A 17,308-nucleotide genomic window follows, 5' to 3' on the forward strand; every position below is an offset into this window, starting at 1 on the left:
ATTAAACACGAGTTTTTACCAACATCCAAATCTAAAACGAGTTTGAATACACTGACGCCCATCAAGTTTTTTGGCTGTCTCGTGCCAGCGAGCATGGTTTTTACGAAGGAAACAAACGCGATCTGGCGCGGAGTGCGACGAGTCCTGCTGAGTCGCCTGGCCAAAGCAACACAATCACTTCGTAAACGGCAAAAACGAGTAACTTACATCAGACTTCAGCGATAACACCGGTCAACAAAAAAAAAATTTTTTTTTGCGCATGGATTTTACTTATTATATTCTGATTATATAAGCAAATTTATATAAAAAAGTGCGATTACAAATCGAAAATATTTGCTTTTTAAGAAGTTATAGCGATTTGAATTTTCCATCTTCATAGTAGAATGTCTCTAAAGATGCACGTCCCATTCTCATTGGGATATATTTATAAATAATTATGGGGGCTTATTCGCAAGAACAAGGGGCACGCTTTCATCAAAATATAGTGAGATTTGAGAGACGACGTTACCAAGGCCAGTATACTGAAAGCATGATAGGGTTAGATTTTTATGCGAAAAATCTTCTATGGAACGTGACAGGAAATTAGAACTTTTCATTTTTAATAAATATTTGGATTCTATTTTAAATTTTCTCTTGTGAGAATGAATCTTAAATGGATGTTTGGTATGTTTTAATAGTTAGAAAGAATGAAAGAAAGAAAGAAAAAAATATATTTGGCAACAAATTGAATCATCTCTATGTTCATGTTTCATACATTCATTGATATGAATTTTTCTATTTTTTACACATAAAAGCAAATTCAGAACAATTTTTTGTTGTTATTCTTAATTCTAGGTCATAAAGCAATAAAAATAAGCTATGCATAACCCGTGCGCAAAAATGCTGTAGACAGTTGTAATGTAACTTTGTGGTAGAAGATTAATGATTATAGCTATTCGTAAATACCTATTATAAAATATTACTGCCACAACAGGTATTTTAAGGAAAACGCTGTTTAGCTACTTCAAAAAATATTCTAAAAATAAGTAACTCTTGTTTGTAAGCGGAAGTATCCTACTTATTCAGTTAAAATGACTTGAAAGCTCTCTACTATAAGTAGAGCCTTTTATTAAAAACCAAAAACCGGGCAAGTGGGAGTCGAACTCTTGCGCGAATGTATGACGTTTTTGTTGTTTTATGAGAGCCCCCATAAAATATTTATTTTATTTACATTTTTGAAGTATACCTATTATAACTAAATATTGTAATAAAAAAATATTATGAATACCTATTTCAAGCGCAAATAAATCACGTTTGTGAATTTGAATAGGACTCTGGGAGTTCTTTTAACACTTAAACCTAAATAAGAGTCCCCGAGGCTTCCGTTGTTTATTCAAACATCACACATACAGCCTGATGTCAGACCGACAACGAAGTCTTAGCATTAGTGTCCTGTTTTTACCCTTTGGTTACGGAACCCTAAAAAGCGATTGCATATAATGTGCTCTATAAGGAAAATGGAATTGTGATTTCCCAAAGTTTAAATTTTCCTGAAACGTTTCTCAGAATTGTCTAGCACCTAAATGGTGGTAATGAATTCTGCCAATGATCAGATTAGTTTGCAGTTGGAGGGTCGACTTCACGGCCCCATCCACGCGATCGGCCGAGATAATTCGTTCGCTAAACAACTACTATGTATAATGAAAGCAAATTAAATGTAGGTACCTAGCTACTTACACTGAAGAAAATAATTGTTCGTATAGGTCGAGCGGTTTGGCCAATATCTTAATGAGTGCAAGATTAAAAGTTTACAATCTTCAGTAACAAAATAGCATCTTCAGAGGGCCCCAGCTAAGTCTAGGGCGGGTACTAATGGTAATATGATAATATGTCACCGTAAAAGTAAGGAACATTGCTGTATCCTATTATACCGCTTGTTAGAGCTCATGAAGCACTTTCCGGATCAGGAACCAGTTTTTCGAATCTTGTACAGTTTACAGTAATAATCGAGTTCAGATCACTTATCACTTCCACCCTGGCACTAGATAAGAATAAAAATATAAATAAAACAATAATTAATAATAAGATGGATGACAAAAAAAGTAAACAGAACTCACGAATATGGGATGTTTTCAAGAAAATGATTGCACACATGATGTTTGAAGATGGACTTAGTGCAAGCTGCCGGATGTTTCAGGTAGACCGTTACAAAGATCAATGGAATGAAGATGCTCTCATAGTATGCGTACGAGACGAGTCCTTACTTCGGTGTGTTTTCAGAGTTATCTTTTATCTTCCTCTGAAGGTAAAGTTGAGGGTATATCCTGCCTTGCTGCATCAATGACGTCATCCATATTGTTTGTAGCTGAGGTGCCATGGGCTTCAAGTGTTCAAGTGAAGATTAATTTAAAGGTACTTGTTAGTTTTTTTGTAGGATGGATTTTAGTTGCAACTGTATGTTTTCCAAATAGAAAAATAAGTAATTATAAGAAACAGTGTGTCCTGCGCACACGCCGCGGCGCCGCGCCGATGAGCTTCATCATGACAAGTTTCCTCAACAATTTTCCACATCATTGTAGTTATTTGAAGCCGATTTAACTCTGTATCCTCACGACTGACGCTGACTCAGGCCTGCCTTTTAGATACATAACACGAGTGTATGCAATAGATAAGTAGAAGATACCTATTTAATAATTTTAATTTGCATAATTTTAAGGTAATTTTAATTTTAAATGAGAAGCAATTTTACCTCTATTATTTAACTGTCTATGAATGATGGGTGCAAAAAATAATAAGCTGCTTATTAAGCATGTACCTAGTAGGTAGGTACTTCCTGACTATTAATAATCGATGGGTCTGATTCTGACAGTGCAGGAATAAGACCTAGCCTTACTTAGAATAGGCGCACACCGTTGATTTTTAGTTGGCCGATAGTTGTGCCCGATTTTAAATTGTATGAAGAATCGGCCAAATCGAATCGGCGTAGTCTACCCGACTAAACTATCGGCCGACGAAAAATCAACGGTGTGCGCCTACTCTTATTCACCTAACAAAACTTCAACGACAACAAATCGCTGAGTTGCGATCCTATCGAGAAATCATTTTATCATGACCCTTGTGAATACGGATTTTCAATAGGACGACTTCTAAACGTCAACGAGATTTTGACTGTGTCAAAATACGTGAATTAGGCCACAGTTATGACCTTAATTTGGTATGGGTATTAAGTATATTTTATAATATTTCTTTACTACTAACGCGCTAGTCTTAGGAACTACTGGGCCCCGAAATTTTTACCGTAAGTAAAAATTTTCAGCTGCGACGCTACTGGAACACGGAGCGAGAATCACAAATCCGTATCGCGGCGTCGTTTTGACAGCTAGTTCCATGCTAGTTCAATCGAATAAGGGCCGATTTTTGAATCGTCAGATACTATCTTTAACTGAAGAAATAATTTGTCATCTAATTTGGACATATTTTCCATACTGAAACTGTCAATGTGTCAAACTTATTCTTCAGTTAAAAGTTATCCGATGATTGAAAAATCAGCCCTAAAACATAAAGGCTGACAGAAAGCAACCTTATCTCAAATGCTTCACGAAACATAATTTGCTGTGTTTCAGTAATTACTTATACACTTGGTGTCAAATAAATCGCACTTCCGGCAACAATAACTTTAAAGATTTTCTTCCGACACAAACATGGTGCCCCACCAATACTTATTGGTGTTATTTGAAAGCTCAATAAATAAACTTAACGAAAAACACATTTCATTTTTTTATAAACAATTAACAGGTGCCATAAATGTGTCTTGAAAAAAGATCTCACTTGGGGCTCACCTCTGGGACCAATTAAACCAATTTTATATCCAAATAATGATCTCACGTGTCCTCTTTAACAGATGGATAGTGATTAATCCCAATTTAATAGTTTTATAGCCAACCTGTCGCTTTAAGAAGAGACACTGGAACTGGATCCTTTTAAAGATAAATTTTTGGGGTAAAAACCTTTTCTTTAATGAAGTTACTAGGCTTTCAAATAGTACCAATATTGGTGGGAACTTGGGATGCATACGTTTGTAAGTGCTTGTCGCGGGAGGTGCGATTTATTTGATGCCGAGTGTAGTTTAAAAAATAAGGTGTTCGGACTTTGCAAAGTGCGTTGGCGTAGATCTGCTGTTGTTTCTTCTTTTTTCAACCGACTTCAAAAAAGGAGGAGGTTCTCAATTCGACCCGTATGTTTTTTTTTTTTTTGCGCGTGAACTTACCGCGATACCGAATTGCACAATGTGCAAATTAGCTTGTCGCAGATTAGGGATGTTATGGATATGTAGTTTTGGTTATGGATACGGTTACGGATATAGGAATAATATTATACCGGTTTCGGTTACGGTTACGGATATTTTATTATTTCGGATATCCGAAAGTTTCGGTTACGGTTACGGATATCCATAACATCCCTGTTGCACCACAGCTGGAATAAAACGGGTCACTGGTCCGATTTGAAAATTATTTTTGTGTTGAAAAATGTTGCAAAAACGGGAAATATTATTCAAACTATTTTCACGCGTCACGGGCATAATTTATAACGATCTGCGACAAGCTAATTTTCACGCGGGCGAAGCCGTGGGCAAAAGCTAGTGATAAGTAATAGTTGTGTGGTTCAGCGCGAAGGCGCTTGTTGTTTGTTGCTAAGCCGGCGACTGTCGCGTTGCAGATGGCGCGGCAGCGTGTACAAGCTGGTGTGGCGCGAGCTGCTGGCCTACCTCACGCTGTACTACACCATCAACCTCATCTACCGCTTTGGCCTCTCGGAGGAGCATCAAAGGTGAGTGAATCCTCCTACGAATCCCTTCAAATGTCGCCAATACCTATAGTACCTACAGACAGTAATATCCCTTTTTGCCATTTAAAGACAGATTGCACGAATTATCATACAAAATAAATTTTATAAAATCCGATTTGTATGAAAATTAAAATAATTAAAATGAAGCTATCAATTTTCTGACTTCACCATACCATTTATATGCCCATGTTAACATGGGTTAGTGTCGGCTCATATACCCATTTACCTAACACCCTGTATAAACAATATTAAAGTGTAAATAAATTCATCGATAGTGGATAGTTTTAAAAAAACTGAATTCAATTTGACAGTTGAAATCCGGATTTGGACAAGGATTGATTAAGGGAAATGGGCGTTAGTTGACAGGTAACTAAAGTCTGTCATTGAATTTCGTAACATCAGCTGTTGTTGTTATTTTAAATTGCATTAGATCAGGGTCCGGGCAAGGACGCCCGCTCCGTCATATTTCAGCTACTTAGTTGATGGTCTCAAAAGCAATTTTATTCAATATATGTATAACATTTATAACTTAGATGAGGTCAACATCATTTGCCTGACTTATTAGTTAGAATGATACTCATACTCCTCAATAATTTATTGCATCCATAAGAGGTGGCATCGTAATTATTTATAGACCCTGTCGGGAATTTTAGGAGAGGGGGAGAACCTACTGTTCACAATACACACCCCGAAGACTACTGACTTAAAGTCGGCCGATAGTTGAGTCGGCTTCCAATTTGTATGAAAAATTCGGGCCTGCGTATCAGGCTGGTTGCTCAGTTGTCATCGCTATAAAACAGCTTCACTATTTTACGTCTTCTCTTAGTATAATGCGTGAAAGTAAGTTATCAACGCAAAAATTATTTGTATGGTATTAAAGTCCCGGCACACGGGCCTTGTGTACCCTTCCGACTAGGGCATGAATATCGGAATCTCGGAATCTCGTAATATCGGAATCTCGGACTGCGAGATCCGATATTTCAATTCCGATATTGAGCGACCCAATATCGTAATATCGGAATCAGATAAAAGTTTTAATTGAGATTTTAAATAAAGCGTTTAAATTCGCCACAACCTGCCACAAAGCCCAAAGTACATGATTGGCAAAGACCAATGATTTTCTCATGTCTCTCACCATCACTTTTTGTTCCACTGCAAATATTTTAATATCTTTACTATTTATGGTTAATTTAACTTGTTCTAAATCAATTTTAGCATTTGCCATAGGTACTTGGTCAACAAAGAACGACATCTCAACTCCCTTTCAAACATTAATTTTACTGGACTATGGACCGTCAGTTCTGCGTACTAACTACTATGTGCCCTGCCCATTTCCACTTCAGCTTGCTAATCCGTCGGGCTATGTCAGCGACCTTAGTTAGTTTACGGAGCTCCTCATTTCTGATTAGATCTCGTAAAGAAACACCAAGCTTATCCCTCTCCATAGCACGTTGTGCCCTATATGGTAACACACACTAATTGAAGACTTTCGTCTTCGTATTCGACGATTTACCTCTTTCTCGAAATTGCATCTAACTACCTAGCTGATCGTTTGTCCGAAATAGACATATACCTACTTACTTGTCAACAATCTCGAGAATCGAGCTCCTAACCGAAACTGGGTAAGGAGCAACATGGACATTCGACATAAGCTTCGTTTTTTCCATATTCATCCGAAGGCCTACCTGTTGGGAAACTCGATTAAGGTCTTCGAGCATTGTGATAAGGTCTTCCAACGGTTCTGCCTTAGTACGCAAAACAGACGGACGATGAGGCAGCAAGGTTCTGAAGTGGAGGCCACGTACCGGAAAGCGCAGCATAGGACTCATAACCACAAGGTGGACCGACGACCTCATAAAGGTAGCAGGAAGGCGCTGGATGCAGGCCGCCACCAACCGGCCATTGTGAAAATCATTATCGGAGCCTTTGTTCAGCAGTGGACGTCCTATGGCTAACATGATGATGATGATGGCCCGTGGTTTTGTGAGTTGTACATCGATAATCAAAAAGGAACAAATTACAAGCATATTCAAGTTTTTTTACCACTCTCTACAATTTTTGTAGCACGTGATTTAAATGACTCTAAAATTCGTTCCGCCAACATAAAACAGGGTAATATAATGAAGGAGTAAAAGTTTGTTTGATACCTGTGATTTTACAAAAACACTTTAATTATTTGCTAGTCCATATAAGCTCATTATCAGTAACCATTCATTATCAGGTGATCCGTCTGCTCGTTTGCCGCTTGTCACATAAAAAACCAAATGAAATGGACGTTATGGGTAACGTAAAAATAGTTTTAAAACTTCAATTTTATGAAGTGCTGTTTTGTACCAAATTAAAAATTTTGATTACAATCATTATTTTTTTGTAAACAATTCAGAATTCTTACGAATATAACCAAATATTAATTTTATAGCACATGAACTCAATTCCGATATTAATATCGGAATTCCGATATTGAGATCTAATATCGGAATTCAATATCGGAATTGAAAACCTTCCGATATTAGGTACATGCCCTACTTCCGACACACCGGGCACGCACGCTGCGACCGCGACCGGTTTGTCGGAAGGGCAATAGTCTCCTTTAGCAGTACTATCGTGCAATCCGTCTGCTTACGGGTTAAGAGCAATCGTCCCGGGTGATGCGAAAGGATACAGAATATAGGGCAGTGAATTAAAAAAAACATGGAGACATTCAAAATGCAATATCATAATATTATAAAGTTGAAGGGTTTGTTTGGTTGATTGCGCAAATCTTGAACTACTTAGGTACTGTTTTGATTTAGGTATGTTTTGCAGTGTGCGTTACCTCAGCGACATGGTTACGCTAATCAAGATGTGCATATTTTATGTGGAAATGTTAGTGCCGTATATCCTGTAAATGTGCCGAGAATCTTGCATTTGTGCCCAATAAGGTTTCGGAGTAATTGGAGAAAATAAGATTGCGCTGCAGTAATGCTTGAAAACGTTACTGCAGCGACATGATTTTTACCTATTAGCCTTAGCCAGATTTAAAGTATCTCAATAGGTAGGTTATATTTGTGCCTTTCCATGGTCAAGCAGCGACATTTGTGCCCCCCGTAGTTTTTGAGAAATTATCAAGATAATTACGCTTCATGTTAATTATCAGATAATTATCCACAGTAAAGATACATTTGTCATTATTGTATCATAATTTTGCTTGATGTTTTTGGTTGCTGATGGTTGTCAAGTTATCCATCGCTGGTCGCATAGAGTTTGGGAAATTTTGACGCTAGATAACTCGTGATCATTGTGGAGCTAAATAGATAGGTTTTATAACTATATCTATAATAAGACGCTCACCACTATATAGACGCAAGTGCGGAAATACACGTTCGAAAACTTCGAATACAGTTCATTTCAAGAGCGTATTTTTTTGTTATTATCAACCGATAATTTATCCATCTGTTATTAGATCACTATAATTATCATTGATAATTTATTATCCTTTCGAACCCTGGGTACTATTCATAACCTTGGTGGGCAGGCTGGCATCAACTCTGAAAATATCAATCATAGAAAGTAACATATTTATTTTGTCACTTTTTTACTTTTTAGGTTAGTTAGGTACTAACTTTTCGGAGTCGCTTTTTTTAGTATTAGCCTAATTTTCATTAAATCAACAAACTTTTTTGTTAGGATAAAATACCTATGTATTGGTGGAACACTCAGTGTAATCTCACAAAACCTATCTGTTATTTGGTAACCAGGGTTTGTTCTGTTCGGCTTCTGAATGTAGGTTGATAACTTTCGGATGTGCTAATTGGCCGATTTCCTTTGCTGAGCCGCGGAACTTTCGCAACACTGTGACAGCCACGGAACGTGGTCGATACCGTACTAACTACAAACATTTTAAATCGTTTGGGATTCGCTGGGTCTAATAAATACCTGCCTGATTGCCGACCGGCGCCCAGCGAGGCTAGAACGCCGCCAACAATACACGCCTGTGCGCACTTACTTAAGCATCTCATCATTAATTGCGTATTTAATTGCAGTTGCGGTTTTTCCTTCATAACAATCACAATAGCGCTCTATACGCGGGCTTGTAGGTGCGCAGTTTTTGTATAAATTAGCATTTAGTAATTTTCATTGTAGCGATCCAACGAAAGGGAACGTTAAATTATTCTTAACAATTGTTATCTCAGACTAGCGTGGGAGACTACACACTTATTTTCGTGGGTTGTATCATCATAACACAATATTAACTAGGTAATTAAATTATGAGCATTGGTTTTCCGTGTCTTGTGAAAAAACCGGTTTCGAAGTATTTAAAGGTTATATTAGGTATTTACCTATGACGTAGATTCACATTGAATAATTGAATGTTATGGTATGTATCTCATTATTATGTCTTACTATTAGTGAGGCCTCGTTGGTGTCTAATAAATTTTTCGGAGGTTACAGGCAGCTTTCCCTCGCACGCGATGTAGGTACATTGTACGCGCGCGCAGCGCGGGCTGCGCCTGCGCCGGCAGCGCGCACTTCTTGGCCACTTGGCCATAGGCTTCAGCCACAAGGCAAGGAACCTACGCCTAAACATTGCCCTATGGATTTAGCCGTGTGTAGACTACTACACCCCGCAGACTCAATACTCGGTATAAGTACATACCGATGAACTGAATCAAATCATCCTAAAAATATGAACAATGGGTGTGCACGAACGTCCAGTTCCAGAGCATTAGGTCCGGCCACGACGACGCTCGCCGGCCTCCACGAGTGTAGCCTCGGCATTGGTGCCGATTAACCAAATCCGTAATTAGTTACATCACACGAAGACAGGTTTAGGAAGCCGCGGCCGCAGCGTCGAGCGTGCCGAATGCACAGCGAGTGTGTTTGTGCCGAGTGGCGCTGCCCGAGAGCGGCGCCTTCGGGCGAGAGGTCATCAATATGTCTCTCTGTCTCGAGTCTCGAGTAGGTACAGATAATTTGGGTACTTAGCGAAGTTACTGACTGGAAGAACTGAAAACGAACAGCATATTACATTTAATCCAAACGCAAGAACCTCTCTCCTAAAGAAAGAAATAAAGGAAGAAAGAAAGAAAGAAAATATATTTATTTGGTACTAAAAGCACGATGCGATGATTGAGAGATTTAGAAAATCTATATATATAAAAATGAAACCCGTTTCGCGTTGTCACGGCATCACGTGTGAACGGCTGAACCGATTTCGATAATTCTTTTTTTTAAATGTTTGTAGAAGTCCAAGGATGGTTCTTACGGAAAAAAATATTAAGAAAATCTCTACGCTAAGGCGGTACGAAGTTCACCGGGTCAGCTAGTAACTTGAATAAATCGAATTGCCTAGGTGGGTAGAAGATTCCTACCTTAGGGATTTCGACCTATACATAATAATATTATACGAATGGGAATCGAATAATTTTATACTGTCGTGTAAAGCGTAGTACGTGAGGTAGTACGTGAATATCTCATCACAAACACCTACCTACGTATTGTTTCAGCACTATACTCCAAAATTTTGGAAAATGCGTACCTACGTACCCCTACCTGTGTATCTCAGAGTACAGTTCAGATCGACTTCGCGGCGCGCTCGATGAAGAAAGTCAGCAGTGCCTCAGTCAGATGCCCTGGTCACAATTTCTGAAAGTTCGCTTGTTGCAGGATATTCGAGAAGGTGCGGCAGTACTTCGGTGCGCAGAGCGAGTCCATCCCGATGTCGTTCGTGCTGGGGTTCTACGTGAGCCTGGTGGTGAAGCGCTGGTGGGAGCAGTACAAGCTGCTGCCGTGGCCCGACACGCTGGCGCTGTTCATCTCGGCCGGCATCCCCGGAGCGGTCAGTAAAGTAAACGCGCTTTCTTACTACTGCACCCCCCCCCCCCCCCATCTTCCGCCGCTGTGCTGCTTCACGTTTAACTGCATTAACTTATATCAAATAGTTTATCTCTGTTCCTATCTATTATTAACACAATACAAATGTACACGGTACACACGTGTACTTAGGTTTGCTCGCGAAAGACAGTAAACATTTTATTTGTTTTGCTGTAGGTTATATGCGATTCGCTCGAGCGACTTTATTTTATTCCAGCTAAAGCGAAATATGTTGCGGATCAACTTGTGTGCGCCTCGCGTGTACCTTTATGATATGAAACTGCTCAGTTACCTTAATTAGGCACTTGGCTGCTTTAAGGATCAATTTGTTCACACGCATTATAAATATTACCTTGCCAGTGTAATCGCAACATTTTGACCTTACACAGGCATTCAATGATTTTCGCGTTTTTTGCCAACGTTGAGGTGCTGTATGTAAATTACACTTTTTGCTCATCAGAAAAAAGAAGCAATAATCGTTAGATGTTGTTTTGATAGCACCAGGGAAGCTCAACTTTATTATTCTCGTACAGCTTTGAAGCTTGACCGCCGCACTGGTCCGCGGTCAACTCCACGAACAAGCGACAGACACATCCATTTACAGCAATGAAACTGTTCTTTATGATGTTTTAGTTAGTTCGATTGTGATGAACTATTAAGTCGAAATGGGGCTGAGTAGCTATTATAATAATTGTATTGCAGTCACACCAATCCTGCGTTTGACCGTAGGTACGCCACTGTTTCATTAAGGGCCTTGTCACACTGGCGGATTACAAGCGGTTTCAAAGCGGAGCGGAGACGTTGCGGCTCCGCGGCGAACACGATGAGAAAACTCTAGGCGGAAAGGTTGCGCGCATCCGCGGCGTCTCCGCTCCGCGTTGAAAACGCTTACAATCCGCCAGTGCTGCAGCTCACTAAAAGTACAGTTACACGGAGTTCACAAGTGCAAGTGTCCGGGTATTGTTTGCGCAAACAGCCGAGAGTTGCATCGCTGTTTGCGCAGCAGCAGCGCCGGGCCGGGCTCCGGCCGTCGGCTGCAGCGATCACGTTCGTGATCATTGTTGTCTCGGAGCGGAGCACGTTTTGTTGCGACATCGCGGAAAACTTTCAGAAAGATTCAATGTCGTATTTATAATACTTATTTCCATTGTATTTCAATGGTATTTTCATTGTATTTAAATGTATATCAATGGTATTTTGTGTGACCTCTGTCCTAGCAATCTTATCAGCAAGTCCAGCTACCTGACTACATAGGGTAACTCCAGTGTTGTCTCGTTTAGTCAGCTTCTTTAATATGTGGCATGGAAAGCGCTGCACAATGCATAATAGTCGAGCTCAGTCATGTACCTACAAATGAGCGCATGCAGTAATTACGTCTTGTATATTCAATTGATAAAACGCAATAATGTTCCATCAGATCCCTTTGTCATGATTTTTTATTTTGGCCTTTTTGTGAAGTATTTTATTGTTTCGGTATAATAATATTATAGTGTATACATGCTGTACCTAAACCTCGATAGGTATTATCTCGGTACTGATGCATCATGCTGTGACAGTGGGTTTCCCTAATTCATATTTGTAGATTGATAAGCAAAACCTGAACGATGTTTAATACAAATCTAAATGTAAACGTACATGACCATTATTGGGAAACTCAGTCAGTTGCCGACTAAATATTTGGGTTGCGTGAGTGCATGATAATGCTCGTGCCTCGTGCGCATGCGGGCTTTGCGTAATGCGCCACCGCGCCGTGACGTCACTTCCGCCCGCCGGTGACGTCACATGCGGTCACGGCCTGCTCAAACGTAACGTAGCAGCCCGCTAGACATTCCAGTCGGGAGGAGCTACTCAGCCAGTTGTCAGTCGGCTCCCGGCGAGCAGCGCTGCAGCGTCCGCGGGCTTGTTGGCCTCGGCTCTTGTTTATTGAATGACTTGCTTTAATTCAAATCTTGAAAAGTTATAAGGAAATTAACACAGTTATGAGTCCCATTCATTCCGGCAGAAATAATTTCCTACCTACCTATTATTTAGTACAAAAGTACTCGTACCTAAACATGGTTTGTAAAACTTTTATGAAGATTAATTTTTCTATCTTGTGCTTTGTTTCTCTGTGCCATTTGAAATAATAAATAAACAGGTATTGTTTTAGGGTTCCCAATAACTTGAAATCCTTTAAAATACATAATATTAATATGATATTAATATTAATACAATAAGCCGAGTATTTAATTTTTATTATACATAATTATAGGCCCGCTTTCCGTATTGAGATGTTTGACTTGAGCATGCTCGTCTTATAATCAAGTCTTGTATGAACTTCTCATATTAAATTCAGAATAAAGATTTTTAAATCTCTGTAAAATAATGACTGAAATTCAGTTGCGTAAAGACACTTTCATAAAAGAATCGTAAAAAAATATCATGCACGTCAACGCAATTGCAATCCAAAGATTTTGAAAACCTATTACAATGAAAAAGATAGTAATGTTTTAAACAAATAAATATTTTATCTTACTTATCTAGGTAGTTATCTTATCATATTCTTAAAAAGAAGAAAATAAAATTGCAAACTATGTATGTAGGTACCACATATTTACAAACAAGTTTGTACGAAATCTTTTACCCTAGTACGTGAGTCCGACTCGCACTTGACCAGTTTTTCTCTCCACCTTACTATTTCATAAGAAAAACTATTGTAGGTACCTATTATGACCAAAAATTTATTGCATTTTTTTTTTTATTTATTTAATAGGACAACCAACAAGGCATACACTGGAAGACAATCAATTGCATGTTTGAGATACAGTTCACAGTGCACGGGATGGCTCGGTTGCTTGTTGCATCCTTGCAACAAGTAGCGGCGTTCCCAAAACCACACGCCAATACACTCTCCAACATTGTTCTTGATCAATAATTTCACGGCTTCTGAAACAATACAATTAAATCCTCCGAATCATTTATGCCCATAAGTGTTTATCGCTTAGAACAGTGCAATTGCATTTTATTGATGCATTTTGTTTACTTGTTATTCTTAGCTACATTGTTTCTTGTAACCGTTCTTTATGCTCGCGGATAAAACGTGAGTCATGTGCATGAATAAGTACCACGCTGCGGCACTGCGTTGGAAAATGTGGGGGGGAGCTCGGTTGAAGGACAACAATTTCCTTCCAGCCAGACACGATGCATTTAAACCTACAGTACCTATATGTATCTGTTACTGTATATTACCACCTAAGCCGTGAGGAAACTGGGTAGCGAGTGCGTTCGAGAGGCGGGCACCAGCGGATCTAGGGGCCGTGTGCCTCCTAGACAGAGTATCATTCGTGTCAGATTTTATTTCGAAATCGCTTCACGGAGCGAAGAAACTACGTAGGTACAAAGAAATGTTGCGATTAAAACAATCATAGTCGCGAAATTTTTACAAAGGAGCTGCAATTCAAACTGAAAATCTCATCGAATATAATGATATAGATACGAGCGCGCGCGCGGCGCGACGCGTTGTCCGCTCCTTTGACTGATCGCAATCGCGGCCGTTGTCGACTAAGTCTTGCCGATAATTGCTGTTCACTTATATGTATATTCGCTGGGCCTTGCCAACGGTGCCACTCGATCACGTGCTATTCAATGAACACCTAAATCGTGTGATTCTTTATTTCCTTCATACACTACTGCCACTACTTGTCACATTACGAATCCGGTTAAATACCTACATGCGAGTGAACAACAGACTGGATGTCATTCAAGTGCCCGACTAGCTAGCGGACGACGGTTGATCGCGAAGTGTAACTATCACTGCGAAATAACATACGAGTAGCACTTTCATTTCCATGCACTGCACTTCGCACGTAACGCGCCGGCAGCTCTGCTTCTGATTTAATATAATTTGGGTTTATTTACTTTTCAAAATGATTAGTATCTTGTTAACTAACCGACTTAACAAAAAGGAGAATATTCCCTATTCATCGTAATCATTGTTATCGTATGTTACTCATTCAATGACTCCCTGGACCGATTTAAAAAAAAAATGTTTCTAGAGATATCATAAACTAGTTACATATTTAATTTTCCAACTTTATGCGCACATTTTGTGCAAAATAAATATAATGCAGAAAATAAAAATATTGGAAAATGCATCTAACAACACATTTCTTATTATTTTGAAACATCGTTCGTGAAAGTTAAAGTAAGATGGTGCAACCCAGCCTTAAACTAACTTAAATGTATCTTAACCGTTATAGTTTTCCTTGAAAGTTCATGAAAAGTAGTATTATTACGATTTTTTCCAGATTTTTCAAGCCAACAGTTTAGTTTTTAGAGGGGGGGGGGGGACGCCCTTCTCGAACTTCGTTTAAGGGTAGGTGTTTTTTTATGGGACAGGAGGCAAATGTAGTGCGTTGTATCTTTTGATTGCGGCTCGAGTGTCGGCGCTCGCAGCGTCGCGTGCGCAGCCTGCCAGCGGCGCGCGGGCAGGTCAAGGCCGCGCCAGCAGCACTTTTATTTGTTGTATGAAGTCACAACTTCGCAAAAATTATTTCTTGTTAATTGTGAATAAGTATCAATCAATCAACTCACAAAATCCCTTTTGAAAGGCACTACACATTATACTCGTACCAAACATTCATTCAGTTGTTCATTCAGAGACAATATTTATTGTAAACTGGCTGTCCCGACAGACTTAGTCCTAAGCTGTCTTAAGAAAAGTTAATATGGTCAGTTTCTTTAATTTTTTTACATACATAAGAACTTTATCTTGGCAGTAACCAACACAACGAAAAAAGGGCTACCTAAATAAACTCCGACAAACGTTACTTCGACATTACACTACTCAGACAAAGGCGTAATATCCTTTGTCCGAGTAGTGTAGTGCCGAAGTATCTGTGGTCGAAGTGAAGTCATGTCGATATTCAGTAGTGTCGGAGTAACGTAACGTAACGTCGAAGTAACGTTTGTCGGAGTTTATTTTTATAGCCCAAAAAAAAGAACTAAAGAAATCGGTCCAGCCGTTACGCGTGATGCGATGATGACCAAGGGGAACATATATTATTCATTTTTATATGTATAATCGAAGATATTTATATTATAGACTAGCGGCCGCCCGCGACTTCGTACGCGTGGATCCCGTTTTACCCCCTTCATTTATCTTACGCGGTTTAGATTTTTTCATAGAAATGTTTTTTCCCGCAACTTCCGTTTCCGTGGGAATTTTGCAATATCCTGTTGTAACTAAGCTTTAAGTTTACTAAGATATCTGCATGCCAAATTTCAAGCGTCTAACTTAAGCGGTTTAGATTTTTCATACAAAAGGATTTTCCCGCTAATTCCCGTTCTCGTGGGAATTCCAAATTTCAAGCGTCTAACTTAAGCGGTTTAGATTTTTCATACAAAAGGATTTTCCCGCTAATTCCCGTTCTCGTGGGAATTCCTAAGTAAACTATAACCTGCCCAGGAGTATGAAGAATAATTGTACCAAGTTTCGTTGAAATCCGTCGAGTAGTTTTTGTTTCTATAAGGAACAGACAGACAAAAATTTTACTGATTGCATTTTTGGTATCAGTATCGTTCACTAAAATCACCCCCTGATAGTTATTTTGAAAATATATTTCATGTACAGAATTGACCTCTCTACAGATTTATTATAACTATAGATAAACCTATTGTGCTGAATACTTACTAAACCTACTTTCGTTAAAAGAGTTTCATGCAGTAAATTGCCTAGGAGTTTCATACAGCAAATAAGTAGTTATACTTGATTGATAGTTTGGTAAAATGGAGCAATACTAGTAGAATATCCTACCTTACCCTTAATTAAAAATTGCTGACTAATTATTATAAACAATCTTGGGGGAGGTTAATGCCATTGGTGACCAAAACTTTCTTTTTAATCCCTTTGGCCAGGATTGTACTTTTTACATTCTAGAGAGTACCCGTACCGCTATCTGGTTGGGTCCCCTAAGCTTAGTGTCGCGGTTGCGGTCGTTCAGTATCGAACCGAACGTATTCAAAAGCCGCTTCACCGGCATCTTCAATCTAGCATTGATCTGTCTAAAAAAGCTAAAAGCTGCTGTGAGCGACTGCAACATGTCAAGATGGACAGTCTTCTCACGAGACGCAAACTTTTAGAGCAATTTTTCTTTTTAAGGTTCGTAAGAAATGTAGTAGTCCAGTCTAGTGTAGACTGTCCCCCGCTTCTCAGTAGTCCCTCGCCAATAGTCGCCATCACCGTGCCGTGGCGCAGCGGGCCCGGCGCTCCACCGCGCGGCCCGAGTCCAGTGACTGTGTGGCCCGGACGGCGACTTCTGGCGCGAACTCGCCCGCGACATCGACCTCGACCGACTCGGGGGTGTGAATAACACATACATGTCACTGCATAATTAATGTTTCATAATCAACTAAAAACTTACAGTTAAACAGAAAACGAATTGTATTATTAAATTAACTTTGTTTTGCATCGTTACTTCAGAGCCTTTATTAATATTAAAATACCCAATAATAAGTAAATTATAAATGTTTGGTAGGTAATTGTCTGGACTAAACGATTCCCCATTAAAAAGACATAAACGCGTTACATCTGGAACGCTGCCATTTGCCTGCTCTGCCAATCGACATTGAAACGTCAGGATTATGAAAATAA

At 39.3% G+C, this 17,308-nt stretch overlaps 1 protein-coding gene across 1 annotated transcript in view; it reads left to right on the forward strand.

The window, feature by feature from the left end:
- The window catches only part of LOC135086468 (bestrophin-4), a 39,310-nt gene that overhangs the window by 10,758 nt on the left and 11,244 nt on the right, over positions 1-17,308 (forward strand). The window contains exons 2-3 of the mRNA XM_063981194.1: positions 4,696-4,806; positions 10,471-10,651. Of these exons, the coding sequence (XP_063837264.1) occupies positions 4,696-4,806; positions 10,471-10,651 (292 nt within the window). The remainder of the gene's footprint in view (positions 1-4,695; positions 4,807-10,470; positions 10,652-17,308) is intronic.

The sequence above is a fragment of the Ostrinia nubilalis genome, chromosome Z, assembly GCF_963855985.1.
Source record: "Ostrinia nubilalis chromosome Z, ilOstNubi1.1, whole genome shotgun sequence".
Classification (NCBI taxonomy): Eukaryota; Metazoa; Arthropoda; class Insecta; order Lepidoptera; family Crambidae; genus Ostrinia; species Ostrinia nubilalis.